This window comes from Capra hircus, chromosome 3, assembly GCF_001704415.2.
Source record: "Capra hircus breed San Clemente chromosome 3, ASM170441v1, whole genome shotgun sequence".
Classification (NCBI taxonomy): Eukaryota; Metazoa; Chordata; class Mammalia; order Artiodactyla; family Bovidae; genus Capra; species Capra hircus.
Window position 1 is genome coordinate 38,879,408 of NC_030810.1, and position 26,303 is coordinate 38,905,710.

The following is a 26,303-nucleotide window of genomic DNA, read 5'->3' on the forward strand; positions in this document are numbered from 1 at the left end:
GTACCTAAAGAACTATGGACGGAGGTTTGTAACATTGTACAGGAGACAGTGACCAAAACCATCCCAAAGAAATGTAAGAAGGCAGTGTTTGTCTGAGAATGGCTGGGGAAAGAAGAGAAGCGAAACGCAAAGGAGAAAGGGGAGGGTATACCCAACTGAATGCAGAATTTCAGAGAATAGCAAGGAGAGAGAAGGGCTTCTTAAATGAACGATGCAAAGAAACAGAGGAAACTAATAGAATGGGAAAAATTAGACGTCTCTTCAAGAAAATTGGAAATCTCAAAGGAACATTTCATGCAAGGAGGGGCATGATAACGGACAGAAACGTAAAGGACCTAACAGAGGCAGAACAATTTAAGAAGAGGTGGCAAGAATACACAGAACTGTCAAAAAAGGTTTTAATGACCCACCATAACCATGATGGTTTGATCACTCACCTAGAGCCAGACATCCTGGAGTCTTAAGTCAAGTGTGCCGTAGGAAGATTACTACAAACAAAGCTAGTAGAATTGATGGAATTCCAGCTGAACTGTTTCAAATCCTTAAAGATGATGCTGTTAAAGTGCTGCACTCAATATGTCAGCAAATTTGGAAAACTTGGCAGTGGCCACAAGACTGGAAAAGGTCAGTTTTCATCCCAGTTCCAAAGAAGGGCAGTGCTAAAGAATGTTCAGACTATCAAACAATCACATTCACTTCCCATGCTGGTAAGGTTACTTTTAAAATCCTTCAAGCTACTTCAGCAGTACTTGAATTAAAAACTTCAAGATGTACAGGCTAGGTTTAGAAAAGACAGAGGAACCAGAGATCAAATTGCCAACATCTATTGGATTATAGAGAAAGCAAGGGAATTCCAGAAAAACGCCTACTGCTATTTCTTTGACTACACAAAAACATTTGTGTGGATCACAACACATTTTGGAAAATTCTTAAAGAGATGGGAATACCAGACCACCTTACCTGCCTCCTGAGAAATCTGTATGCAAGCTAAGAAATAGGAGTTAGAACCTTACATGGAATAACTGACTGCTTTAAAATTCAGAAAGAAGTACAAAGCTGTATATTGTCACTCTCTTGTTTAACTTTTATGCAGGGTACATCATGTGAATTGCCGGGGTGGAGGAAGTTCAAGCTGGAATCAAGATTGCCAGGAGAAATATCAATAACCTAAAATATGCAGATGATACCACCATAATGGCAGAAAGTAAAGAGGAACTTAAGAGCCTCTTGATGAGGGTAAAGAGGAGAGTGAAAAAGCTGGCTTAAAACTCAACATTCAAAAAACAAAGATCATGGCATCCAGTTCCATCATTTCATAATGAGTAGAGGGGAAAAAGTGGAAGTAGTGACAAATTTTTCTCTTCTTGGGCTCCAAAATCACTGTAGATGGTGACTGCAGCCGTGAAATTAGAAGACACTTGCTTCTTAAAAGAAAGCTATGGCAAACCTAGATAGCATATTAAAAAGCAAAGACAATCGCTTTGCCAACAAATGTCCGTATAGTCAAAGCTGTAGTTTTTCCAGTAGTCATGTACAGATGTGAGAGTTGGACCTTAAAGAAGGCTGAGTGCTTAAGAATTGATACTTTCATTTGAACTGTGGTGCCAGAGAAGACTCTTGAGAGTCCCTGGGACAGCAAGGAGATCAAACCAGTCCATCCTAAAGGAAATCAACCGTGAATATGCATTGGAAGGACTGATACTGAATCTGAAGCTCCAATAGTTTGGCCCCCTGATGCGAAGAGCTGACTCATTGGAAAAGACCCTTATGCTGGGAAAGATTGAAGGCAAAAAGAGAAGAGAGTGACAGACGATGAGATGTTTGGATAGTATCACCAATTCAATGGACATGAACTCGGGCGAGCTCCAGGAGATAGTGAAGGACAGGGAGGCCTGGTGTCCATAGGGTTGCAAAGAGTTGGATGTGACTTAGTGACAGAACAACAACGATGAACATTTTAGACATCATGGCATTGGCAGTAATATTCTCAAACTAATGATTTCCTCATAATTAAGGTATTTGTTGAACCAGAAAAATAATAAATTATTCATTTTCTTTATTCTTATGTCCTCAAAACAATTAAGTGAATGGTTGTTTTTAATCTGTTTTTTTCCACCAGGTATTCTTATGAGGTAAATCAGATATTATCAATTAATTAAATTATGTAAGTTGGGAATAATGTCAGAATGGGAAGAACCTATTTAATGCTGGCACTAATACATTGAGAATTTGTAGCTGGTATAATAACATATGTATATTTTCATATTTGAAAGTCAGGCATGTATTGATTTCACTAGACTATCAACACCAAAGTTAATATATTGGTATGCGTGTACTTTTATATAACGTTATAGTGTATAATGATTTAAAGAAAAAATACACTTAAAATACTAATTCCAGATGTTACTGTAACAAATAATACTTGTTTTATTGGGCAGCTCTTCAGCACGCAGGAAGAAATCCATCCCAAAAGACCATTAATAAGTATTGGACTCCTCAAACTGCCAAACTGAATTTTGATGATTTTTGTATAATTTTAAGAAAGGAAAAACCAACCTCAAAAGCAGAATTGCTAAAATCATTTAAGCAATTAGATGTAAATGATAATGGCTCTATTTTACACACTGATCTTTATAAACTTCTAACAAAGGTAAGATCTGTCAGACAGTTTTATAATATGCCTATTTTGCAAAACAACTTGGAATCTAGCTTTGGCTACCAAAGTCCACGTGAGAAATAACTGTTTCACTGGCAGGTGAAATGAATCACTTATATATTGTTTGTAAAGTACTTAAGGATCCTTCTATATGAAGCATGCTTTTTTAAAAAAAGAGAAAGTATAAAATGGAGCCTATGTTGTAATCCTCTTGTGCTCCTTTGCAGTTCTTTCCTGCCAGAACAATTTGTAAATCAGTGACAAGTTCATATGTGATAAGTAAAAGAGAACTAAAGTATAAATGAGATTCAGAAACCATTGTTTCTTGGTACAACACGAGAAAGTATTCTTTCTCTAAATTTAATAGTTATTACTGAATCTATGATATATATATTTGAGATTTAGTAAACTGAAATTCAGTTTTTATATACCTTATAAAATTTAATAAAATTGTGAAATTTTATTTTATGTAATGGGTTCATTCTTGCTTGACATTATACTCATTCTGAGATTTTTAATGAAACATATATTCAAACTTCCTTACAGAACAGATTAAAATTTCCATTCTCCCCATACATGACAAAGTAATCATCATGTTGCTTTAAATATTTTTTTTTCCAGAAAGGTGAGAAGATGACTCGAGAAGAAGTAAATGCCATAATAAACTTGGCTGATGTAAATGCAGATGGCAAATTTGACTATATCAAGGTACGTAAACTCATTCTCACGTAAATTTGCTTACTGGATAGAAGAGGTATTTTTAAAGAGGCATATCATTTACATATTGACAATATATATATGTACTAATTTTACTTGAAATTTAGTCTCTCCAGTTCAGTTGTAATCTGATGACTACATTAAAAATAATATTATCAAGTTAAAGTACATGCATGTGCATACACACACAAACACACACTCTCTTCTCTGAAATATGCCTTTCCGAGAGTGGAAGAATCATAAAAATTATTTAGAACAAATACAAGTCTACACATGTCTTGTAAAAAAATAATAATAAATCACCTCTCTTTGTGTAACATTTTATTTTCATTCAGGGTATGGCCTCATTGAATTATGGCTGCATTTCACTAGGGCACTTGAGGGTGGTCAGTCTGATTCAAGAAAATAAAATGAGTAACCTAGTTCAATAGGAAATATATTCCATCTATCAGTCTTGCCTACTAATGTACATTTTCTCCTCCCAAATGTATGATTGAATGTTTTATCCACTGGAATACTTTTTTGTTTCCTGTAGTTTTGTAAATTATATATGGCAACCAATGAACAGTGTCTCAAAACGGCTCTAGAAAAATTGGAGGTTGACAGTAAACTGAGGCGTCAACAGTTTGGAAGCCACATGGAAGGGTCCCCTGAAAGGGACCCATCACCAGTACCAAAAGCATCACCTAGAATCATAAGAAAAACTGATCAGGAATCATTCTCAAATAAAGGTATTTACTTTTCTGTTAAGAATTAAGGATCCTAGATAAATTTTTCCTTCTGTCTTAGCTTATCAGTGATAAATGAAAACCCAACTTTTGATAGCTACTGTTTCTGGACTCACTTAACTATAAAAATCTAGTAAAGTAAAATTTTATTATGGAACTTGGCTTGGCTATGCTTATTATGTTTTATTAAAACTAAAATTTCAGACCGAAAAATGGCATATTTAAATAAAGAATCTTATTAGTAGGTCATAAATTCTAAATTAAATAAATCTTAATAGTAGATCATAAATTAAAATCATAAAAAGCCATTAAAGCCTTATAAATATAAAATCTTTTGAGTTTATTTCAATAGGAAGAACAAAAAGAATGAAATTAATATGTAGTCCTTTCATACTACACTGTGTTTAGAAACAGACTTCTTATTGACAGCTTTTCATAATGTAAGACTAAATAACTATTACTTCTTACAGGTGACACCAGCAATTCTTCACTGGCAACAGCCAGACAGTTCAAAACATCTGTTTCCTTAACAGTTACCATGGGTGTTGATAGTAATCAAAACTCAAAGTTAATTGAGCCACACTCAATAAAGGTATAGTATTTTAAATGAATAGATACAACTTTTTCTGAAAACAAATTTGACATTAAATTTATTAATGGCTATTTAGTGTTTACAGAGAATAGGTAAAGTTTATGAAGTAATTCTTTGAGGATTTTTGGGGATCACAGCATTTCTACCTATAAGCCAGTTCTAATAAGTTTAATGATGAATAGGAATATTAAAAGGACTTCAGTTTAAAAATAACGATTCTTCAATTTTTGAACTTGATGAAGAGATTATGAATGTACTTTGCCAAGCAGTTTTTTGGTTTTAACAAATACTTTTAATAGGTGCTTCTTATAAATAAATCATTCATTCAGTATCAAGTTCCTTTGAGAGAAAGACAGCAAAGTCACTTTGCTAAGTCAATATTTGTAGAGTGTTAATATTGATCTTCTTCCTTTGTTTTTCCTTTCTAGACTCAACCTTTACTAGTTTTCTTTCAACAGAAAATAATAGCTACAGTAATATAAAACATTAACTGGAAACTGCTAGGATACATTAAAAATGTGTATCTAGGGACCTCTGTAAAAGGGGGGAAAATGGTTATGACCACATACTATAACTGCTGTTAGAAAACTGAACTGATTGTTCTCAAGAGCTACATTTTTGTTTCAAATAACAACTCTGTATTTGTTATTGAACTCTGAAGTCCCTTATATCTTTAAATTGCTAGACAGTGACATTTGTTCTATATTAAAATTTAAAAACATATCTCAGAGGAATTTTGTTCAGACTGTTTAGGAATCTATACACCCTAAGCAATTTGGTGTGCGTGTCCAACATGTTCACACACAATATTTAGTGTTCCAACAATATTATTTTCCACCGATGGAAGCTTTCTGTATTTTGCGACTAAATTAAATGCTAATGAAATCAACTTAGTTAAATAATTGTTGTTTACCTGGTATAATTATATACATAAATATAATTTTAGCCAGTATAAATAAAAATTTATTCTATCCATGTGGCTCTGAGGGTAAAGCATTTAAATATTAGTGTGAGTTATATTAAGGCCAACTTTTTCTGTGCTTCATGCTGTTATTAATTGGGCCCACACCAACAAATATTCATTTAAAAGGTAACAATGCGAACTATTTTTAGTGTAGTGGGCACTGAATAAAAAAATGAAGATTTCTGTTTCATTATTAATAATATACCAAGTTAGAGTAGCATAATATTTCATTTATTAATTCATTTATTCAACAAATATTTATTTATGCCTTGCCACACAGCTTGTGGGATCTTAGTTCCTTGATCAGGAATTGAACCCAAGTCCTCAGCTGTGAAAACATGAAGTCTTAACCACTGGACTGCTAGGGAATTCCCATGACAACAAATATTTATTGAATGACTATTTTGTGCCAAACACTGTTCTGAGGTGCTGGTTAAAACCTTAGAATGGACAGACCTGTGTTTAAATTTTAGCTTTGTCACTTAATAACTGTGTGACCTCTGATAAGGTAGTCAGCAGCCCTTCTGAGTTTTAGTTTCCTTATGTATAAATTGGAAGTAGTTATATTTAGTGTATTTCTTAAAGATTTAAACACATAACGTATATAAAGGAGAAGGCAATGGCACCCCACCCCAGTACTCTTACCTGGAAACTCCCATGGACGGAGGAGCCTGGTGGGCTGCAGTCCATGGGGTCGCTAAGAGTTGGACACGACAGAGCGACTTCCCTTTCACTTTTCGCTTTCATGCTTTGGAGAAGGACATGGCAACCCACTCCAGTGTTCTTGCCTGGAGAATCCCAGGGACGGGGGAGCCTGGTGGGCTGCCATCTGTGGGGTCACACAGAGTCGGACATGACTGAAGTGACTTAGCAGCAGCAGCAGCAACATATATAAACCATTTATCACAGTGCCAAGGATGTATTAATAGTTTTACTTTAATAAATAATATTGTCCATATTACTATAAGAAGGTGAAGTCACTCAGTCATGTCCAACTCTTTGCATCCCCATGGACTGTAGCCTACCAAGCACCTCCATCCATGAGATTTTCCAGGCAAGAGTACTGGAGTGGGTTGCCATTTCCTTCTCCAGGGGATCTTCCCTACCCAGGGGTCAAACCCAGGTCTCCCGCATTGCAGACAGATGCTTTATGGTCTGAGCCACCAGGGCAGTCCAAAGTGAAGTTGCTCAGTCGTGTCCAACTCTTTGCAACCCCATGGACTATACAGTCCATGGAATTCTCCAGGCCAGAATACTGGAATAACATTACAGATGGATTCTTTACCAGCTAAGCGCAAGAATACTGGAGTGGGTAGCCTATCCCTTCTCCAGTGGATCTTCCCAACCCAGAAATCGAACCAGGGTCTCCTGCATTGCAGGTGGATTCTTTACCAACTGAGCTATCAGGGAAGCCCAGTATTATTATGGAACAAAGAAATTACTGCAGGTCTTAATATGGGAATGACATGATGAAAGATAATTTAAGAAAAGTTATTCTACTGTTGTATTGGGTTTCCCTGGTAGCTCAGAGATTAAAGCATCTGCCTGCAATGTGGGAGACCCGGGTTCAATCCCTGGGTTGGGAAGATCCCCTGGAGAAGGAAATGGATGGAGAATCCCATGGATGGAAGACCCTGGTGGGCTACAGTCCACGGGGTCGCAAAGAGTCAGACACGACTGAGTATTATATATGGAGGCTTCAAATTAGGGAGACTATTGAGAGGGTGATAGAGGACAGCTAGGCCAAGGGTAGAACCTGAACATAGTAAGGAAGGGACAGATCTAATAGACCGGTGGTCCCCAACCTTTTTGGCATCAGGGACCCGTTTTGTGGAAAACAATTTTTCCATGGACCAGGCCAGGTGGGGAATGATTTCGGGATGATTCAGGTGCATTACATTTATTATGCACTTTATTTCTATTCTTTGGCTATCTCAGGATATTCCACCTTGACCTTTGGGTTAGGGTTTGCTCTCTTATGAGAATCTCATGCTGCTGCTGATCTGACAGGAGGCAGAGCTCAGGCAGGAATGCAAGCGATGGGAAGCACTGTAAATACAGATGCAACTTTGCTCCCTCTCCTGCTACTCACCTCTTGCTGTGCAGCCTTGGGGCTGGGGACTCCTGTAATAGACAAGGCCAAAATTAATCTGTAGGCCATAGTGATTGTGTAACAGAAGACTAAATTTTTGCATCTAATGACATCAAGAACAAGGAAAGGTATTTAGGTATTAGAAATTAGGTGAGAGATAGTAGGAGAATTTAATGATTGAAGAAGGCATACTGTCAACTTGTAAATTCTGTGACTTTCATATAAAATCTAATGTCTTTTGGAAATACTTCATAGCTTTCATATTTCTTACCTGACATTTTCTTGTCCTTTTCCTGATCTTGATATTGCCTACTGTTTTGTATTCTCTAATATTTCTTACATGAGCAGAAATGGTTTTTTAAAAAATCTGATCCTTTTGTTATTCAGCAGAATTTAGTTCTTTGTTTGCATTTTACTTTGAGGTTACTTTTAAGTTTTTCTTAAGTTCTATATGTTTCTTAAGTTTCACAACTCTAAAAAGTACTTGGTTAGGAATATAGTTATTGTCTAATTTGTTTTAATTGAGATTGGTAGAAAAACCTAATAAGATAATTATTAAATTTTCAAGCACTTTAAATCTATTTTAAACAAGTTTACTACCTCAATTTTATGTATAGTGGAGAAGTATGGAATTGGGACAGATAAGAAGGGTCTTTTCAGAAATTAGAAAATTATTGTAGTGGAGTATGCATAAGCCAGATTGTAAACCATAAATCCACACAAATGATAAAATACTTGAATTACACCCTTCAAGGAGGAGGAAATATAACCTTTACAGGAACTATACATGTATTACTTTCTGTATGCTATACATAGGTACTGTATCACTGTTCTTTTCTCAGCTCTCAATTCTATCTAAATATTTACTTTAGATTTTATCATATACAGGGGATGTCAGAAATTTTTCTTTGAGAGAATAGCTTCAGTTGACAGTCATGGCTAAAATTAGAGAAAGTCATGAATTTTAAATTCCAGAGATTCAGTATTATATCCAGACTCCTAGTTAGAAATGCCTACATCTATTTTACATATATGTGCCATGTGCTTAGTCGCTGAGTTGTATCAACTCTTTGTGACCCCATGGACTGTATGTAGTCCACCAGGCTTCTCTGTCCATGGGATTCTCCAAGCAAGACTACTGGAGTGGGTTGCTGTGCCCTTCTCCAGGGGATCTTCCCAACCCAGGGGTCAAACCCAGGTCTTCTGCACTGCAGGCAGATTCGTTACCATCTGAGCCACCAGGAAAGCTCATTTTACATATATATATAGTATAATATGTGTATAACATATAAGTTATATATGTAAAATGAGAAAAATATAAACATTTTATTCTTGAAATGGTTGTCTAACTTAATTTTTATGAAAGCTCCAGATAATTTTCTTATAAAAGTCTCACATTTTCAAAATGTTGATCAGTTCAACTTGTTGATTAGTTTGGCAATCCATATCAAATTTTTCCCTTACAAATCATCTATTTAACCTCTTGTTTTTAAGTATGTACAGTTTATAATTCTTTAATAACAAAGTTCAATAGCAGTCTGTTTACTTACTTTTCTTAACAGACAGCAAATAGCCTTCTAATAATGTAATATAAGGTATCTTTATAAGAAATAAGTGATGTTGATGATGGTGATGATGACATACAAGTTCCTCTTTTGACCAAGTCTATAAACTGAACTGAACTGAACTGATAGCTGATGAAGGGCTTCCCAGGGAGCGCTGCTGCTGCTGCTAAGTCACATCAGTTGTGTCCGACTCTGTGTGACCCCATAGACAGCAGCCCACCAGGCTCCCCCGTCCCTGGGATTCTCCAGGCAAGAACACTGGAGTGGGTTGCCATGTCCTTCTCCAGTGCATAAAAGTGAAAAGTGAAGGTGAAGTCACTCAGTCGTGTCCGACCCTCAGCGACCCCATGGACTGCAGCCCACCAGGCTCCTCCATCCATGGGAGTTTCCAGGCAAGAGTACTGGAGTCGGGTGCCATTGCCTTCTCCGTCCCAGGGAGCACTAGTAGTAAAGAACCCGCTTGCCAGTGCAGGAGACATAAGAGATGTGGGTTTGATGCCTGTTCAGAAAGATCCCCTGGAGGAGAGCTTGGCAACTCACTCCAGTGTTCTTGCCTGGAAAATCCATGGACAGAGGAGCATGGCAGGCTACAGTCCATGGGGTTGCAAAAAATCAGACATGACTGAAGCGACTTAGCATGCACGCAGACATGGCAGACCGACTGCTTAATAATTCTGCCTCACCTAAACCTTTAATAATGCAGAATTGTATGTCAAAACAGATTAAATTCTCTACGGTGCTCCAGGAAAAATATAATTTTACTGATAAATTTGTTTTTGATAGCTAGAATTTTCAACTTCCCTATTTTTAATTTGTGCTTTTAAGCATTTCCTTATACATTGTGAATGGAATAATATTTGTGTATGACAAATGAATTTTTTCCTTTAATATGAATTTACTTGAATTGGTAGAATGTAGCACCACCTTATGTCCTGTGTAAGAATTACAAGCTACTGTTTTATTTCTGCTTTATATTGTCAAAAATTATACATGGAATTTCTTACTCTAGCATGCTAAGATTTTATTTTAAACTGAACCTTCTTTCATTTTTCTCATAAGACTCAAACTGTCAGTCTATAGTCTTTTCAGATTAATTTATTTGAATGAGCCAGATATTTTGTCAGTACTTTTTTCTTTTAATTTGTAACATTTTAGTATAGGTCCTAGAGAAAAAGCTTTGTGTGATTGAAAGTCTATTTGTTTTAAAGGAAATTTGGGGTTGAATAAGCATTGTTTGTTTAATAACTCTGATAGATCTAAAGAATTTGAATTCTTCCTTTAAAACAAGAGAGGTACAAATTCTCCTAATGGTGTTATTTAGTATTCAAACTAATCTGATTATCATATTGAAGTTTGGTTGATTTATATAGCATGGCATTTGGCTTTCTTCTATTTTATAATAGCTATTGTCTTACCATTTTCTAGCCTTTTTAACCATGTATTATATTTGATGTCTTTCAAAGAAACTTATAAACACTCTTCTACCTATACCTTTTCTAAAACTAGAATTTAGGGAAGACTTCTAATAAAAATTTTAACTCATTCCCCAGCCAAATTTTATAAAAACATCTGTCAGCCAGAAATATCATGAGCACATGGAGAAATTCTTCATCTTCGAGTTTGCCAAATGCCGCATCTTGTCATCCAACCATCTTGTCCTCTGTCATCCCCTTCTGCCCTCAATCTTTCCCAGCATCAGGGTCTTTTCCAGTGAGCTGCCTCTTTGTATCAGGTGGCCACACTATTGGAGCTTCAGCTTCAGCATCACTCCTTCCAATAAAGTTTCAGGATTGATATCCTTTAGGATTTGCTGGTTTGATCTCTTTGCTGTCCAAGGGACTTCTCTAGCATGACACTTTGAATGAAAGTATCAATTCTTCACACTCAGCCTTCTTCATGGCCCATCTCTCACATCTGTACATGACTGCTGGAGAAACCATAGCTCTGGCTATACAGAGCTTTGTCAGCAAAGTAATATCTCTGCTTTTTAATACGCTGTATAGGTTTGTCATACCTTTTGTTCCAAGGAGTAAGCATCTTTTAATATCATGGCTATAGTCACTGTCCACAGTGATTTTGGAGTCCAAGAAAATGGTCTGTCACTGTTTCCATTGTTTCCCCATCTATTTGCCATGAAATGATGGGACCAGTGTACCAGGCAAGGTGCATTGCTTTTTAGTTTCATTTAAACATTTTTTTAACCTAGGGGTAGGAGGCAGCTATTGGAGAAGGCAACGGCACCCCACTCCAGTACTCTTGCCTGGAAAATCCCATCGACAGAGGAGCCTGGTAAGCTGCAGTCCATGGGGTCGCGAAGAGTCGGAGACGACTGAGCGACTTCACTTTCACTTTTCACTTTCATTCATTGGAGAAGGAAATGGCAACCCATTCCAGTGTTCTTGCCTGGAGAATCCCAGGGACGGCAGAGCCTGGTGGGCTGCTGTCTATGGGGTCGCACAGAGTCGGACACGACTGAAGCGACTTAGCAACAGCAGTGGTAGCACGAGGCAGCTATACCCATAATTCTAACACAAATTAAAGAAATTTTTTAGCTACTAAAATTTGGTTTTTTTAGTAAGAAAACCAAATAATTATATTTACACATCAGTTCAGTCGCTCAGTCATGTCTGACTCTTTGCGACCCCATGAATCGCAGCACGCCAGGCCTCCCTGTCCATCACCAACTCCCGGAGTTCACTCAGACTCACGTCCATCGAGTCAGTAATGCCATCCAGCCATCTTATCCTCTGTCATCCCCTTCTCCTCCTGCCCCCAATCCCTCCCAACATCAGAATCTTTTCCAATGAGTCAACTCTTCGCATGAGGTGGCCAAAGTGCTGAGTTTCAGCTTTAGCATCATTCCTTCCAAAGAAATCCCGGGGCTGATCTCCTTCAGAATGGACTGGCTGGATCTCCTTGCAGTCCAAGGGACTCTCAAGAGTCTTCTCCAACACCACAGTTCAAACGCATCAATTCTTCGGCGCTCAGCCTTCTTCACAGTCCAACTCTCACATCCATACATGACCACAGGAAAAACCATAGCCTTGACTAGACGGACCTTAGTCGGCAAACTAATGTCTCTGCTTTTGAATATGCTATCTAGGTTGGTCATAACTTTTCTTTCAAGGAGTAAGCGTCTTTTAATTTTATGGCTGCAGTGTATAATTCTGAATAATCCATTATCATACATATTATAATAATTTCATAAATATGAAGTTTTAAATCATTGAAATATTAAATATTAGATTAAAAATCATGGCAGATATTAAGTGTAGGAAGAAAAGAATTTTGAATATAGCTGGTAGTTTGGAGAGAAAGCAAGGCCACCTCAGTTCAGTTCAGTCGCTCAATCGTGTCCAACTCTGTGCAGCCCCATGAACTGCAGCACGCCAGGCTTCCCTGTCCATCACCAACTCCCGGAGTTCACTCAGACTCACATCCATCGAGTCGGTGATGCCATCCAGCCTAGATTCAGATATAGTTTTACAGTCAATGAGAATTGTGAATTAAGCATATCACTTTATTTTTCAGACATTTTTATCAGTTAAAAGAGAAGTCTGTACTGAATTGCTTTCTAGATTTCTGTCTTTAATATTCTATAATTCTAAATTAATATTCTTTATCATTCTAGTTGGGTAAATGTAAATACAAGGAGGTTAGTTGAAAGTCTATACATACTCTTACTCATCATTAATAGTTGAACTTTAGACTGAAGCCCAGCTTTGAACTTCACTGTGTTATAAAAACTTTGAATTTACTACCCTAAGTATATTTTCTTTTTTAAAAATTTTATTTATTTTTTAGTTGGAGGATAATTCTTTGCAATATTGTGTTGGTGTCTGCCATACATCAGCATGAATCAACCATAGGTATACATACAGCCCCTCCCTCTTGAATATCCCTCCCACCTCTCAAGCATCCCATCCCTCTAGAGCTAATTTAGAGAGGTCTTTCTCAAAACTAGTATTTATCAGCATTTTGCTATAGCTGTGAAGTGAATCCAGTGTTTTAGTTACCTAGACTTGAAACAAGTATTTTGGTTGTCACATACTTTATCTTTTAAATATAAAATCCTATTGCTTTTTCTCTCAACATGTTGGTTTTAACAATCCTTAGTTCTTCATTCTTAGTATGCTCTAAGCACTAACCTCACCCTGATTATTGCACCAGCATGTTTATTTATTACTTTGTTTCAGTACTTCTCCGACTCTCATAAACTGTATTTTTCTTATTTCTCCTCTCTATTATATCTTTTCCCAATTTTTTGTTATCTAAATACTGCCTCTTAAAGATGTCACAAATTCCTGGATGGCATTGGCTCTAGTTGACATTTCTTTTTATATCTTCCCTAGCTTTTTCCTCATTGCTCTTCATGCTGGAAACTTGTTATGAACATTCTTTGAAAAAAATTTTTTCCTTTATTCCAGGAGTGGCAAGGTGTACAATCAAAAGGTTGCTTTTTCTTAGAAGAAGATGGTGAAATCATTAGTCATCAATACAAGATGCAAATAGCTCAGAGATCCCTGGTTTATATAACAATTAAGCCATTAAACCTGAGTCAAGCTGAAGGCAAGTTTTAATTTTCTATGTTTAAAAAAAAAATCACTTTATGCCAGCTTTAAAAATACCTATGTAAGTATTTGATGGTTCTAGTTAGTGAAAAAATGGATTTGCCTAAGAAACGTGGTTACGTACATTTAAAGAAAGTTGTTTATACACTATGTCGTCACATTATACAAAGTAAGAGTCATGTGGTTACATACATTTGAAGAAAGTCATTTGTACGTTGACTGTGTTGTCATATTATGCAAAGAACAAAATGTTACCTCGTTTCCTCTTGACATAGAATTAACTTTTTATCCACTAATTAATCCTTAGCTTTTTCCACTTTTCAGTTTGTTAAATGAATATACATGAGAGAACTTTGGTGGGAACATTCAGTTCAGTTCAGTTCAGTTCAGTCGTGTCCAACTCTTTGCGACCCATGAACGCCAGGCCTCCCTGTCCATCACCAACTCCCAGAGTTCACTCAGACTCAGATCCATCGAGTCAGTGATGCCATCCAGCCATCTCATCCTCTGTTGTCCCCTTCACCTCCTGCCCCCAATCCCTCCCAGCATCAGAGTCTTTTCCAATGAGTCAGGTCTTCACATGAGGTGGCCAAAGTACTGGAGTTTCAGCTTTAGCATCATTCCTTCCAAAGAAATCCCAGGGCTGATCTCCTTGCAGTCCAAGGGACTCTCAAGAGTCTTCTCCAACACCACAGTTCGAAAGCATCAATTCTTCAGCACTCAGCTTTCTTTGCAGTTCAAATCTCACATCCATACATGACCACTGGAAAAACCATAGCCTTAACTAGACAGACCTTTGTTGGCAAAGTAATGTCTCTGCTTTTGAATATGCTATCTAGGTTGGTCATAAAATTGGGACAAATAAAGCTGCAAGTATTTTTGAATACCTTCAAAGTCCTATATCATATGACTTAGTCCTTATTTAATAATTTTTATATCCATGATAATACTTTTCTGTACACCAATGATAGATAAAAATTAATAATTTCCTAGTGTCTGCAGTTGGAGAAGGCGATGCCACCCCACCCCAGTACTCTTGCCTGGGAAATCCCATGGACGGAGGGGCCTGGTAGGCTACAGTCCTTGGGGTTGCGAAGAGTCGGGACACGACTGAGCAACTTCACTTTCACTTTTCACTTTCATGCTCTAGAGAAGGAAATGGCAACCCACTCCAGTATTCTTGCCTGGAGAATCCCAGGGACAGAGGAGCCTGGTGGGCTGTGGTCTGTGGGGTTGCACAGAGTTGGACACGACTGAAGTGACTTAGCAGCAGCAGCAGCAGTGTCTACAGTGGTTATTACATAAGTTTTAGTGAAACATGGCTTATATGTGTGCTTTTGCTAGGTATCCTTTTAATGTTGACTATTCCAAATATCAATCTTTATTTTCCTCTTATTATATTTACATGTAAACATCTACTTACTAGAGGATTCTTCCCCACTTACATTGTTTTTCCCTCCTATAGTAAAGATACTCAAAGTTTTCGCTGTGTATCTTATAGGACACTGAGAACATTTGGTAGTTGATACTTTTACATGATAATTACAGTAATAATTTTTCAGATAAATGTATCAAATCTACAAAGTTAATGTAGTTGTTAATTCTTTGTATTGTTATAAATATTTTTCATTCATTTATTTGTCAACTATTTTTTGAGGACCTCATAAACCAAGTATCACTTTAGGTGCTTAAGATATACGACAGTGTGACCTCATGAACTTACATTCTAATAGAGGAAATAATAAATAATAAATATAATAAATAGTAAGTCACATGGTGTGTTAGAAGGTGATAAATGCTGTGGGAAAAACAGAGAGGATAAGGGGCATTGTGAATGCTGAGGGAATATGGGTTACCATTGAAAGGGAGTAGTTAGTGTATGCTTCATTAGAAGTTGACATTTGAGCAGACTTTGAAAGAGGTATATTAATTATCAACTGCTATGTAATAAACTACCCCCAAAACTCAGTGGCTTAAAATAATTCAACATTTGTTTGCTCATCAGCAGGTCTATTGGACAGTTTTTTGGTCTGAACTGGGCTTGGCTTTTTTCTGTAGAGCTCACCCATACCTCTGTGACCAGCTGCAGGATAGCTCGTGGCTGGCTTTAATTGATCTTGATTGAGCTCTTTTCTCAGTGTGGGCCTCAGCTGAGACAACTTGATTTTGCCTTGTGTAGTCTCTTATCCTCTAGTAAGTTAGCTTGGACTTGTTCTTATGGTGTAACAGGAATCTGAGAGAGAAAGAAGCAGCAGCATAGGCCTGGGCTCAGAACCGGCATATTACTTCTGTTACTCTCTGTTGTTCACAGCAAATCACAAGGCAAGAACAGATTTACAAGATGGAGAAATAGATTTTATCTCTAGACGAAAGAGCCACAAAATCACATTGCAAAAGGCTGTGGATGCAGACAGGAATAGCCATTTTTGCTGTCTTCCACAGGAAGCAAGGGAGCAAGTTTAGTGGATGTAGGGGTGGCGGAAGGGATGGATGAAGAGTGGAGCAAGGGGCAGGTAGAGGGAATCCTCTGTTCAGAGGGTCGGACGTGTAGAGTGCGCCTGGTGTTAGAAGAACACGGTGGCTAGAGTGGCTATAATGAAGTAGGGAAGGAGAGAGTGGCAGGAGATGAAGACAAGGGAGAAACAAGGACAAAATCAGGTAGAGTTTTGGTTTTGCGATAATGTTGTAAAAGTCCAAAACTTGGGCTTTTACTCTGAGAGAAACAGAAATGAAAAACCCTTAGGAGGCCACCATCAAGATTTTCTCTTCATCTTTGATTTTCAGTAGTTTGAATATGTCTTGATGTTTTTTGTTTTTGGTTGATGCTGTTTTTTAATTTTGGAGAGGTTTACTTTTTAATTTGTTGTTTGTTTGTGTTTATTTTTTTGGTATTTATCCTATTAGAAAGCCCTGAGTTTCTTGGATTTATGTTGGTTATTATTTTTAGAAAATGTTGCATCTTTGTTTCTTCTGCATTCCCTCTTCCACTTACATGCCTGACATCTTGTTCTCCTGTGTGCCCCCACAGGTCAGCCACGCTTGCATCTCATCCCTCCTTAGAAGGGTCTGTCTTTCCTTGGATTTCAGACTGCATGGTTATCCTGTGACCTCATATCTGATGGGTTTAAGAAATGCTATGATTGTGTAGTTTGTGCATTTTTTCCCCTACTGTTAGGGTGGGAGCAGCTTTCTTCCAACTTTCAGCTCTGTTAGAGGATTTTGAGTAGAGATGGAACATTTTCTAACATTTTAGCAAGAGCAGTCAGGTTGTATATTGAAAATAGATTGAAGGGTACTCAGGAGAAAGCAAAGAATGCTTTTGCTTTGAATGAAGGTGCAAAGGAGATAAGAAGTAGAGATTCTGGATGTATTTTGAAGGTCAAACCATAGCATTTCTTGAATCTTGTTTATGACACATGAGAGATGGAAGAAGTTAAAGATGATTCCAGAATTTAGGGGGTTGAGATACTCTTTTCAGTCTCTTACCTGAGATAGAGAAGACTACAGCTGGACAGTTTTTTCCTTCAGGTGTTTGGACAGTTTTAGACATAGAAATCCAAGTAGAAATGTCAAATAGGCAGTTGGATATATGGGTCTAATGTTCCCAGGAAAGGTCTATCAGGAGATATGAATTTTGGAGTTAAAATCATACAGATGATGTCTAACATCTTTTCCTCCTATGCTCCTTTACAAGTGAGCCAGTACTTGCATCTTGTCACTTCTTGAAAGGGTTGTTTTTCCTTGGATTTCAGTCTACTTGGTTGCGTTGCAGCCTTAGCTCTCTAATGAGTTTTAAAAATTTGTGATTTTTAGAGGTGTATTATAATGTTTCTAACAAGATCACTTTGTATAGTTATCTGTCTTATTGAAAATGTCGTTTGATGTTTACATATAAAAATGGATGTGAATTTTTATAAAGTAACTCAAAGGAGAAAGAAACCATTAACTTCTTTTTAAAATAGGAAAGATCTAAGTAGTGACTGCTTATTTTAAGATGTTTGGGGTTTTTTGTTTATAGGAAAACCATCCCCTTGGTTGTCAGTTGATACTGCCTTGTATATTCTTAAGGAAAATGAAAGTCAAGCAAATCTACAACTCTTGTGTTTTACCGAACTACGAAATAGAGAAGTATACATGTTTATTTTCTAATGTATAGTTAAAAGTATAATGTGATCTCAAGTTTGGGGAAAATAGTAGTTTTTCTGCATATCTTTAACCTTTTTTTCTTTCCTTTCAATTAAGGTAAATACAATTCTTATCATTATTCATATATTTTTATTAATTGTGAAGGATTTGAATTTGCTGAGATTTTAAAATTGAGGATTTATTGGCAGCCTTGACTTTATAACTTATACGTTGTGTGTGACATTATAGTTCACTTTCCTCTTTTCTAATACCCTGATGCCCCCCACATGTGAACATTTTTTTTCTTATACTCAATAAAAATGATTGATGCCAGAGAACTTTTTCCCCTAAATTCAAGCAGTTCAACTTTGAAAAAGTTCCTCTAGATGTTTATCTTACTTTTAGTACTACTGCAAAAAAGAAAAACTTCATACCCGTAGGCTCTCCTCATATTATAGGGTCTAAAAATAGATTGATCTGAAGAAATGCTTTCAAATGATTTTGTATGTTGCCCATGGGGTTGTTCTGATCTTTTCTAATTATATATTTACTCAGAGGCCAAATATGTGAGGCAGATACATAAATGTGGCTATTTATTTTATGAGGAATGCAAAATACATCTGCTACACAGTAGCATGAATAATGCTATTCAAGAGCTTACTGCAGTATCATATTTAATCTTTATATAGGCCCAGCGACAGACAAACATTTCCCTGATGGAATGTTATATAAAAGTCTTTATTGTCGGCTTCCTATCAGACAAGAATAGTTATAGGCAAGAAACAAAATGACAAAAGTTAATGTTTTGACTAAACTCTTCTTCAAAACTGACTACATAGTTAAGTTCAAGATAAAACATTGTCTACAACAATAGCTATCCCACTTTGTTTTAAAATTACTTTCTTATAATATTGCACGTATAAAAATCTTAGTACATAGCAAGCCTATAGTAAAATTTGAATGAGTTTGTTTACCTCTTTACTGTTTACTCCTCTGTTTATCTGTAACATGTCATATTTACAAAGGATTTTTACTTTTAGTTTCACAGTTATTTTCTTTAAGAAGAGTTTTGTGCCCATGAAAGACTTTCCATTTGCCAGCTATGGCAGTTGAAGTTTATACGTGGAGACAAGGAGGTTCATCAGAGAACGTGTATTAGGAAACAGCAAGAATTGTTTTTCACACATGGATATAAGTTTACATCTGGCCAATCCAAAAGATTATGATTTTCAAAAGATGAGTTTGGTCAATGTTTAGTTTTCAAAATAGCCCTCACTTATATTGGGTTGCTTGTTACAATCCAACATAGGACATGGTCACTTTAGGATGGTTATCATTCCTCTGACTTGCGAGGGCAGAAATAGGGCTGAATCGAGAATTTGGATGAGCAACTTTGTTTTGCATTTGAGGGCTTCCCAAGTGGCTTAGTGGTAAAGAATCTGCCTGCAGTGCAGGAGACACAGATTTGATCCCTGGATCAGAAAGATCCTCTGGAAAAGGAAGTAGCAAGCCACTACAGTACTCTTGCCTGGAAAATCCCATGAACAGAGGAGTCTGGTGGGCTACAATCCATGGGGTCACAAAAGAGTTGGACATGACTTAGCCACTAAATAATAATAAATTCTGTGCTGAAGCAGAAATACCTATTTGCTTAAATATGGGCTTCCTCTGTGGCTCAGCTAGTAAAGAATCCACCTGCAATGTGGAAGATCTGGGTTCATCCCTGGGTTGGGAAGATCCCCTGGCTACCTACTCCAGTATTCTGGCCTAAAGAATTCCACGGACTGTATTGTCCATGGGGTCGCAAAGAGTCAGACACAACTGAGTGACTCACTTTTACTTTATACACAACTAGAAAATGCTTCAGTTCTTAGGTTTAATATATTTGGCAGAGACAACTCCTAGGTTTTATAGGAAGCCACTGGGCTCCAGAAGGTACATAGGGATGCCATTTTGCTGTCTTTCATACAACAGGAAAATAAAATGTTTTCCTATACAAATGTCTTGGCACTCATTATAAATATCCTATGATGGAAAAGAATTTGTATAAGGTAGGTTTATCTAGGATTCTACTGTCTTGTTTTAGAGTACATATTACATAACTAAGAGTAAAATTCCACTGTTTTTGTTCACATTGGATTTTTACAAATGTGGCTAATTCATACATATAGTGAATTCTTTTAAACTGTATTAAATTTTTATTTTCTGTTAACGAAATCTGAATTACAAATCATTTATTTATATTTGAATAATATTCAGTTCAGTTCAGTCACTCAATCATGTCCAACTCTTTGTGACCCTATGGACTGTAGCACGCCAGGCTTCCCAGTCCATCACCAACTCCCGGAGCTTGTTCAAACTCATGTCCATCGAGTTGGTGATGCCATCCAACCGTCTCATCCTCTTTTGTCCCCTTCTCCTCCCACCTTTAATCTTTCCCAGCATCAGGGTCTTTTCCAAAAGTCAGTTCTTCGCATCAGGTGGCCAAAGTATTGGAGCTTCAGCTATACCATCAGTCCTTCCAATAAATATTCAGGACTGATTTCCTTCAGGATTGACTGGCTTGATCTCCTTGCAGTCAAAAGCATCTATTCTTCGGCACTCAGCTTTCTTTTTAGTCCAACTCTCACATCCACACATGACTACTGGGAAAACCATAGCTTTGACTAGATGGACTTTTGTTGGCAAAGTAATGTCTCAGCTTTTTAATATGCTGTCTAGTTGGTCATAGCTTTTCTTCCAAGGAGCAAGTGTCTTTTAATTTCATGGCTGTAGTCATCATCTGCAGTGATTTTGGAGCCCCTCCAAATAAAGCCTCTCACTGTTTCCATTATTTCCCCATCTATTTGCCATGAAGTGATAGGACCGGATGCCATGACCTTAAGTTTTCTGAATGTTGAGTTTCAAGGCAACTTTTTCACTCTCCTCTTACACTTTCATCAAGAGACTCTTTAGTTCTTTTTCTCTTTCTGCCATAAGGGTGGTGTCATCTGTATATCTGTTATTGATATTTCTCCCAGCAATCTTGATTCCAGCTTGTGCTTTATCCAGCCTGGCATTTCAAATAATGTACACTGCATATAAGTTAAATAAGCAGGGTGACAATATACAGCCTTGACGTACTCCTTTCCCGACTTGGAACCAATCTGTTCTTCCATGTCCAGTTCTAACTGTTGCTTCCTGACCTGCATACAGATATCTCAGGAGGCAGGTCAGATGGTCTGGTATTCCCATTTCTTAAAGAATTTTCCACAGTTTGTTATGATTCACACAGTCAAAGGCTTTGGTGTAGTCAATAAAGCAGAAGTAGATGCTTTTTTGGAACTTTCTTACTGTTTCGATGATCCAGCAGATGTTGGCAATTTGATCTCTAGTTCCTCTGCCTTTTCTAAATCCAGCTTGAACATCTGGAAGTTCACAGTTCACGTACTGTTGGAGAATTTTGAGCATTATTTTGCTAGCATGTGAGATGAGTGCAATTGCACAGTAGTTTGAACATTTTTTGATGTTGCTTTTCTTTGGGATTGGAAGGAAAACGGACCTTTTCCAGTCCTGTGGCCACTGCTGAGTTTTCCACATTTGCTGGCATATTGAGTGCAATGCTTTTACAGCATCATCTTTTAGGATTTGAAGTAGCTCAACTGGAATTCCATCACCTCCACTAGCTTTGTTCGTAGTGATGCTTCCTAAGGCCCACTTGACTTCGCATTCCAGGATGTCTGGCTCTAGGTGAGTGATCACACCATCGTGGTTATCTGAGTCTTGAAGATCTTTTTTGTATAGTTCTATGTATCCTTGGCACCTCTTCTTAGTATCTTCTGCTTCTGTTCAGTCCATACCATTTCTGTCCTTAATTGTGCCCATCTTTGCATGAAATGTTCCCTTCAGTTCAGTTCAGTTCAGTTGCTCAGTCGTGCTCAGTCATGTCCAGCTCTTTGCGATCCCATGGACTGCAGCATGCCAAGCCTCACTGTCCATCACCAATTCCCGGAGTTTACTCAGACTCACGTCCATTGAGTTGATGATGCCATCCAACCATCATTCTCTGTCATCCCCTTCTCCTCCTGCCTTCAGTCTTTCCCAGCATCAGGGTCTTTTCAAATGAGTCAGTTCTTTGCATCAGGTGGCCAAAGTTATTGGAGCTTCAGCTTCAGCATCAGTCCTTCCAATGAATATTCAGGACTTCCTGAATATTCAGTGATTTCGTTTAGGATGGTCCGGTTGCATCTTCTTGCTGTCCAAGGGACTCTCAAGAGTCTTCTCCAACACCAAATGTTCCCTTGGTACCTCTAATTTTCTTGAAGAGATCTTTAGTCTTTCCTGTTCTATTGTTTTCCTGTATTTACATTGATCACTGAGGAAAGCTTTCTTATTTCCTTGTTATTCTTTGGAACTCTGCTTTCAAATGGGTATATCTTTCCTTTTCTTCTTTGCCTTCAGCTTCTCTTCTTTTCTCAGCCATTTGTAAGGCCTCATCAGACAATCATTTTACCTTTTTGGATTTCTTTTTCTTGGGGATCATCTTGATCACTGCCTCCTGTACAATGTCATGAACCTCCATCCATAGTTCTTCAGGCACTCTGTCTATCAGATCTAATCCCTTGAATCTATTTGTCACTTCCACTGTATAATCGTAAGGGATTTGATTAGGTCATACCTGAATGGTCTAGTGGTTTTCCCTACTTTCTTCAATTTAAGTCTGAATTTAGCAATAAGGAGTTCATGATCTGAGCCCAGTCTTGTTTTTACTGACTGTGTAGAGCTTCTCCATCTTTGGCTGCAAAGAATATAATCAATCTGATTTTGGTATTGACCATGTGGTGATGTCCATGTGTGGAGTCTTCTCTTTTGTTGGAAGAGGGTGTTTGCTATGACCAGTGCGTTCTCTTGGGAAAACTCTGTTAGCCTTTGACCTGCTTCATTTTGTACCTCAAGGCAAAATTTGCCTGTTACTCCAGGTATCTCTTGAGTTCCTACTTTTGCATTCCAGTCTCCTATAATGAAAAGGATGTCTTTTTTGGGTTTTAGTTCTAGAAGGTCTTGTAGGTCTTCATAGAACCGTTCAACTTAAGCTTCTTCAGCATTACTGGTTGGAGCATAGACTTGGATTATTGTGATATTGGATGGAATATGAATCATATTAGGCAACTATAACCCAGAAAAATTACTTAAAGTTTTTTCTCTTTGTTTCCTGTTGAAATATTTGCATCACAGTCAAAACTCAAAATAGTATTTTAAGACCATTTTCAATATAACAAATATTTCATAACTAGTTGTTAATACTAAGGGATAAAGTACATGATATTATATTTTAGAAACTTTAATTAGGACTTAGTGAATTCCCTTCATGCTATTAAATGTTGAAAATACTTTAAATTCTAGAAAATTTTATAGAATCATAATTTGCTTTGTTTCATAAAGTCCACTACCTTCCAGTGAGTATATTAATATTCATTAATTTTATATAAACTATGTAACTTTACATAAAATATACCAGAAATTTGCACAAAATATAGCAGATCTTTTTCAAATACATGTTAATCTTTCATGCTGTAATCATTCAGTATGAAAGAGTATGGGTAGCAAGATTATCCAAAATTCCACTTTAAAAACAGCCAAAAAAATTAAAACTATTCCCCTTAAGTGCATCACTGGCATGTTTAAAGAATATTGGGAAGATTTAGAAGTTATATAACTTCTAACCTATTATAATTTTAGTTATTTTATAAATATATAAGGAACTACATCTAATATTACTAGATTTAGCATTAACAAAAGGAGTTTGAAGCCTATAAAACATTGATAGAACCATAATAGAATTGGTGAATACTGGTTAAAAAAAAAAAACTGTTTCTAATGCTTCTCTTTCATAAGAATGATTAAAAGTCATTAAGACTCATGGTGTGTGTTTGTTTTAAAAATTCTTTTGAGAAAAGACGTTTGGGTGGACTGGTGAACTAGGACCTGGAATTTACTGGTTAGTTCCTTCCACAACTGGCTGCAGGCTAAGAAAAGAAATAAAACCATTAACAGAAGAAGCCCAACTTGTATACAGAGATGAAACAGGGGAATTATTTCTTACACAGGAGTTTAGGTAAGTTTTGTTTACTAAAGTTAGAGGCTGGATACTAGGCTGGATGTGTATCAGTAGCCTGCCTTCCATCCTTTCCTTTGGCTAGCTGCAAACCCCAGCCCCAGGTTCTAATCAGTAGCTCAACTCATCCACTAGGCATCTGACTGTGACCTTCTATTCATAGGTCTGAGATTGCCGTTTATTTCTAGATTCCATATAGTTGGCAAGTCAACTTTAGTTACAAATTTACTGATGTCTCCTCCACTAGAAATAGGTCCTGTTAATTGTACTATTGTCTTAGATAACTGTTTAATATGAAATCCAAATAGGGTAATTCTCCCATATTCTACATATGTAAGATCTAGCTACCAGTAGAGAGGAAGAAAATAGATGGAGATCGGTGAAAAGAAAATGGGAACTTCTGTTTGAGTTCCTACTACATGTTGAGATACTGTGGTTGCTTTAGAAGCTTGATTATGGCCTGTAATGCTAGACAAAGTAGAATGTGTATTTGGATACATTAACTCTATCATTCACAAATACTGTTTTTATTTTATTCTTTTCCTGTATGGTTTATTACAAGATATTGAGTATAGTTCCCTGTGCTATACAATAAGACCTTGTTGTTTATCAATTTCAAACTCCCAGTTTAGCCCTCCCCAACTCTCCCTCCCATTTGGCAACCACAGGTTTATTCTCTGTGTCTGTGAGTCTGTTTCTGTTTCATAGATGAATTCATCACAAATATTGTTTAATGCCTTGATACTACTTCCTTTTGAAAGTTATCCTCATCAAAACCTTCTTCAATCTAGTTGCCTTAGAGACAAATAATTTGCTTTTTTTTTAAATTTAGGTCAACTTTATCAGATATATTTGAAGTAATTGATTTAGACGGAAATGGTCTTCTTAGTCTTGAAGAATATAATTTTTTTGAATTGAGAACAAGCGGTGAGAAGTGTGATGAAGATGCTTGGGCTGTCTGCAGAGGTAAGCATTTTTTCTTAATGGATGTGTTACATACATATATATACCCTTTCATCCTTAACAAGTAAAATATCAAATTTCTCCATCAAATATTATAGCAGTTAGGACAGTTTAAAAATAGTAGCATTGTTTGTAGGTCATAACAAATTAAACACTTATTTTTCTTAAATTGGTAGTTGGTACAGCGCTCAAGTTAAAAGAAAATGTAAATTACTTACTCATAATTACTGCATTCTTTGGAGCTTAGAATATAAACAACTTTGTCTTAGCTCTGATAGTAAAGGTGAAGAGACCCAAACTGTGCCCAGAAGAGGGCAGCAAAGAGTTAACAGGCTAGAGTTTCACTAAAAATTAAGAGGTTTCTAGGAAATTGTTTATGTATGTTAAGAATTGTTTTGTTTTTTGTATTTGAGTTGAATTAAGAAAGTCCATCCATGGATGTATAGAAGCTAAAAATACTAAAATGAGCAGAGAAAAATACTGAGAGTGAGGCAAAGTTAGTTGTTACTTGGGAAAAGACTGAAAAGAGGGTAGAGCTTGTGTATTTAAGCTAAGGACTAAAAGGTCAAAGGAGAAAGCCAGAAAACCATAGCCAACTGTAAATCATAGAGCAAGAAGTTTGAGGAGGTTGGAATGTAGTCAAGAGAGAGATTAACTCACATGTTGCTGTCACTGGAGTAGTAATGTGTCCTAATCCTCTGGTTCTTGAAATGGTCTTGGCAGTCAGTGAACTAGAGAGGAATCTGATAAATCTGTTTTTCTAAAAAGCAAATAAAGTAGAAGTATTATTAATATAAAGTTTTTTTAACTCTCTTTTATTAACTTTTTATTTTGTATTAGGGTATAGCTGATTAACTGTTTTTAACTGAAGGTTTATGTAGTGTAATCAATAACAAGAAATACATATTGATTTATAATTTTAAACTTTGATTAACAAGATTGATAACATAATAGAGTATTAGTTTTAGGAAGATGCAATCATCCTGTAACTTTATTGATATAATATTTTGATTCTCTTTGTCCCTTTGTCATATGTCAGCTTGTCTGGGTATTTTCTGAGTTCTGTGTTCTAGTCCACTGAACTATTTGTCTCATCTTTGACCAATATCACACTTCTCTTGATTGCTGTAGCTTTAAAGGAAGTCTTGAAATTGGGTATTAACAAACTTTAAAAAATTAATGGAGAATTGATAATTTTAAGTTTTAAAAGTAGATTAGTTATTGATAGTCTCTATA

The 26,303-nt window shown here is 36.7% G+C and overlaps 1 protein-coding gene across 3 annotated transcripts in view; it reads left to right on the forward strand.

Annotated features, from left to right (window-relative positions):
- The window catches only part of EFCAB7 (EF-hand calcium binding domain 7), a 59,186-nt gene that overhangs the window by 14,609 nt on the left and 18,274 nt on the right, over positions 1–26,303 (forward strand). For 2 of the 3 annotated variants that reach the window (XR_001295516.2, XM_005678317.2), the window contains exons 3-10: positions 2,439–2,650; positions 3,278–3,364; positions 3,909–4,104; positions 4,572–4,693; positions 13,742–13,883; positions 17,904–18,013; positions 23,947–24,104; positions 24,937–25,070. Coding sequence is in view for 2 of the 3 variants with exons in the window: in XM_005678317.2 (XP_005678374.2) it covers positions 2,439–2,650; positions 3,278–3,364; positions 3,909–4,104; positions 4,572–4,693; positions 13,742–13,883; positions 17,904–18,013; positions 23,947–24,104; positions 24,937–25,070 (1,161 nt within the window). In the remaining variant the exon portion in view is untranslated. The remainder of the gene's footprint in view (positions 1–2,438; positions 2,651–3,277; positions 3,365–3,908; positions 4,105–4,571; positions 4,694–13,741; positions 13,884–17,903; positions 18,014–23,946; positions 24,105–24,936; positions 25,071–26,303) is intronic. The other variant, XM_018045082.1, reaches the window with a different exon arrangement.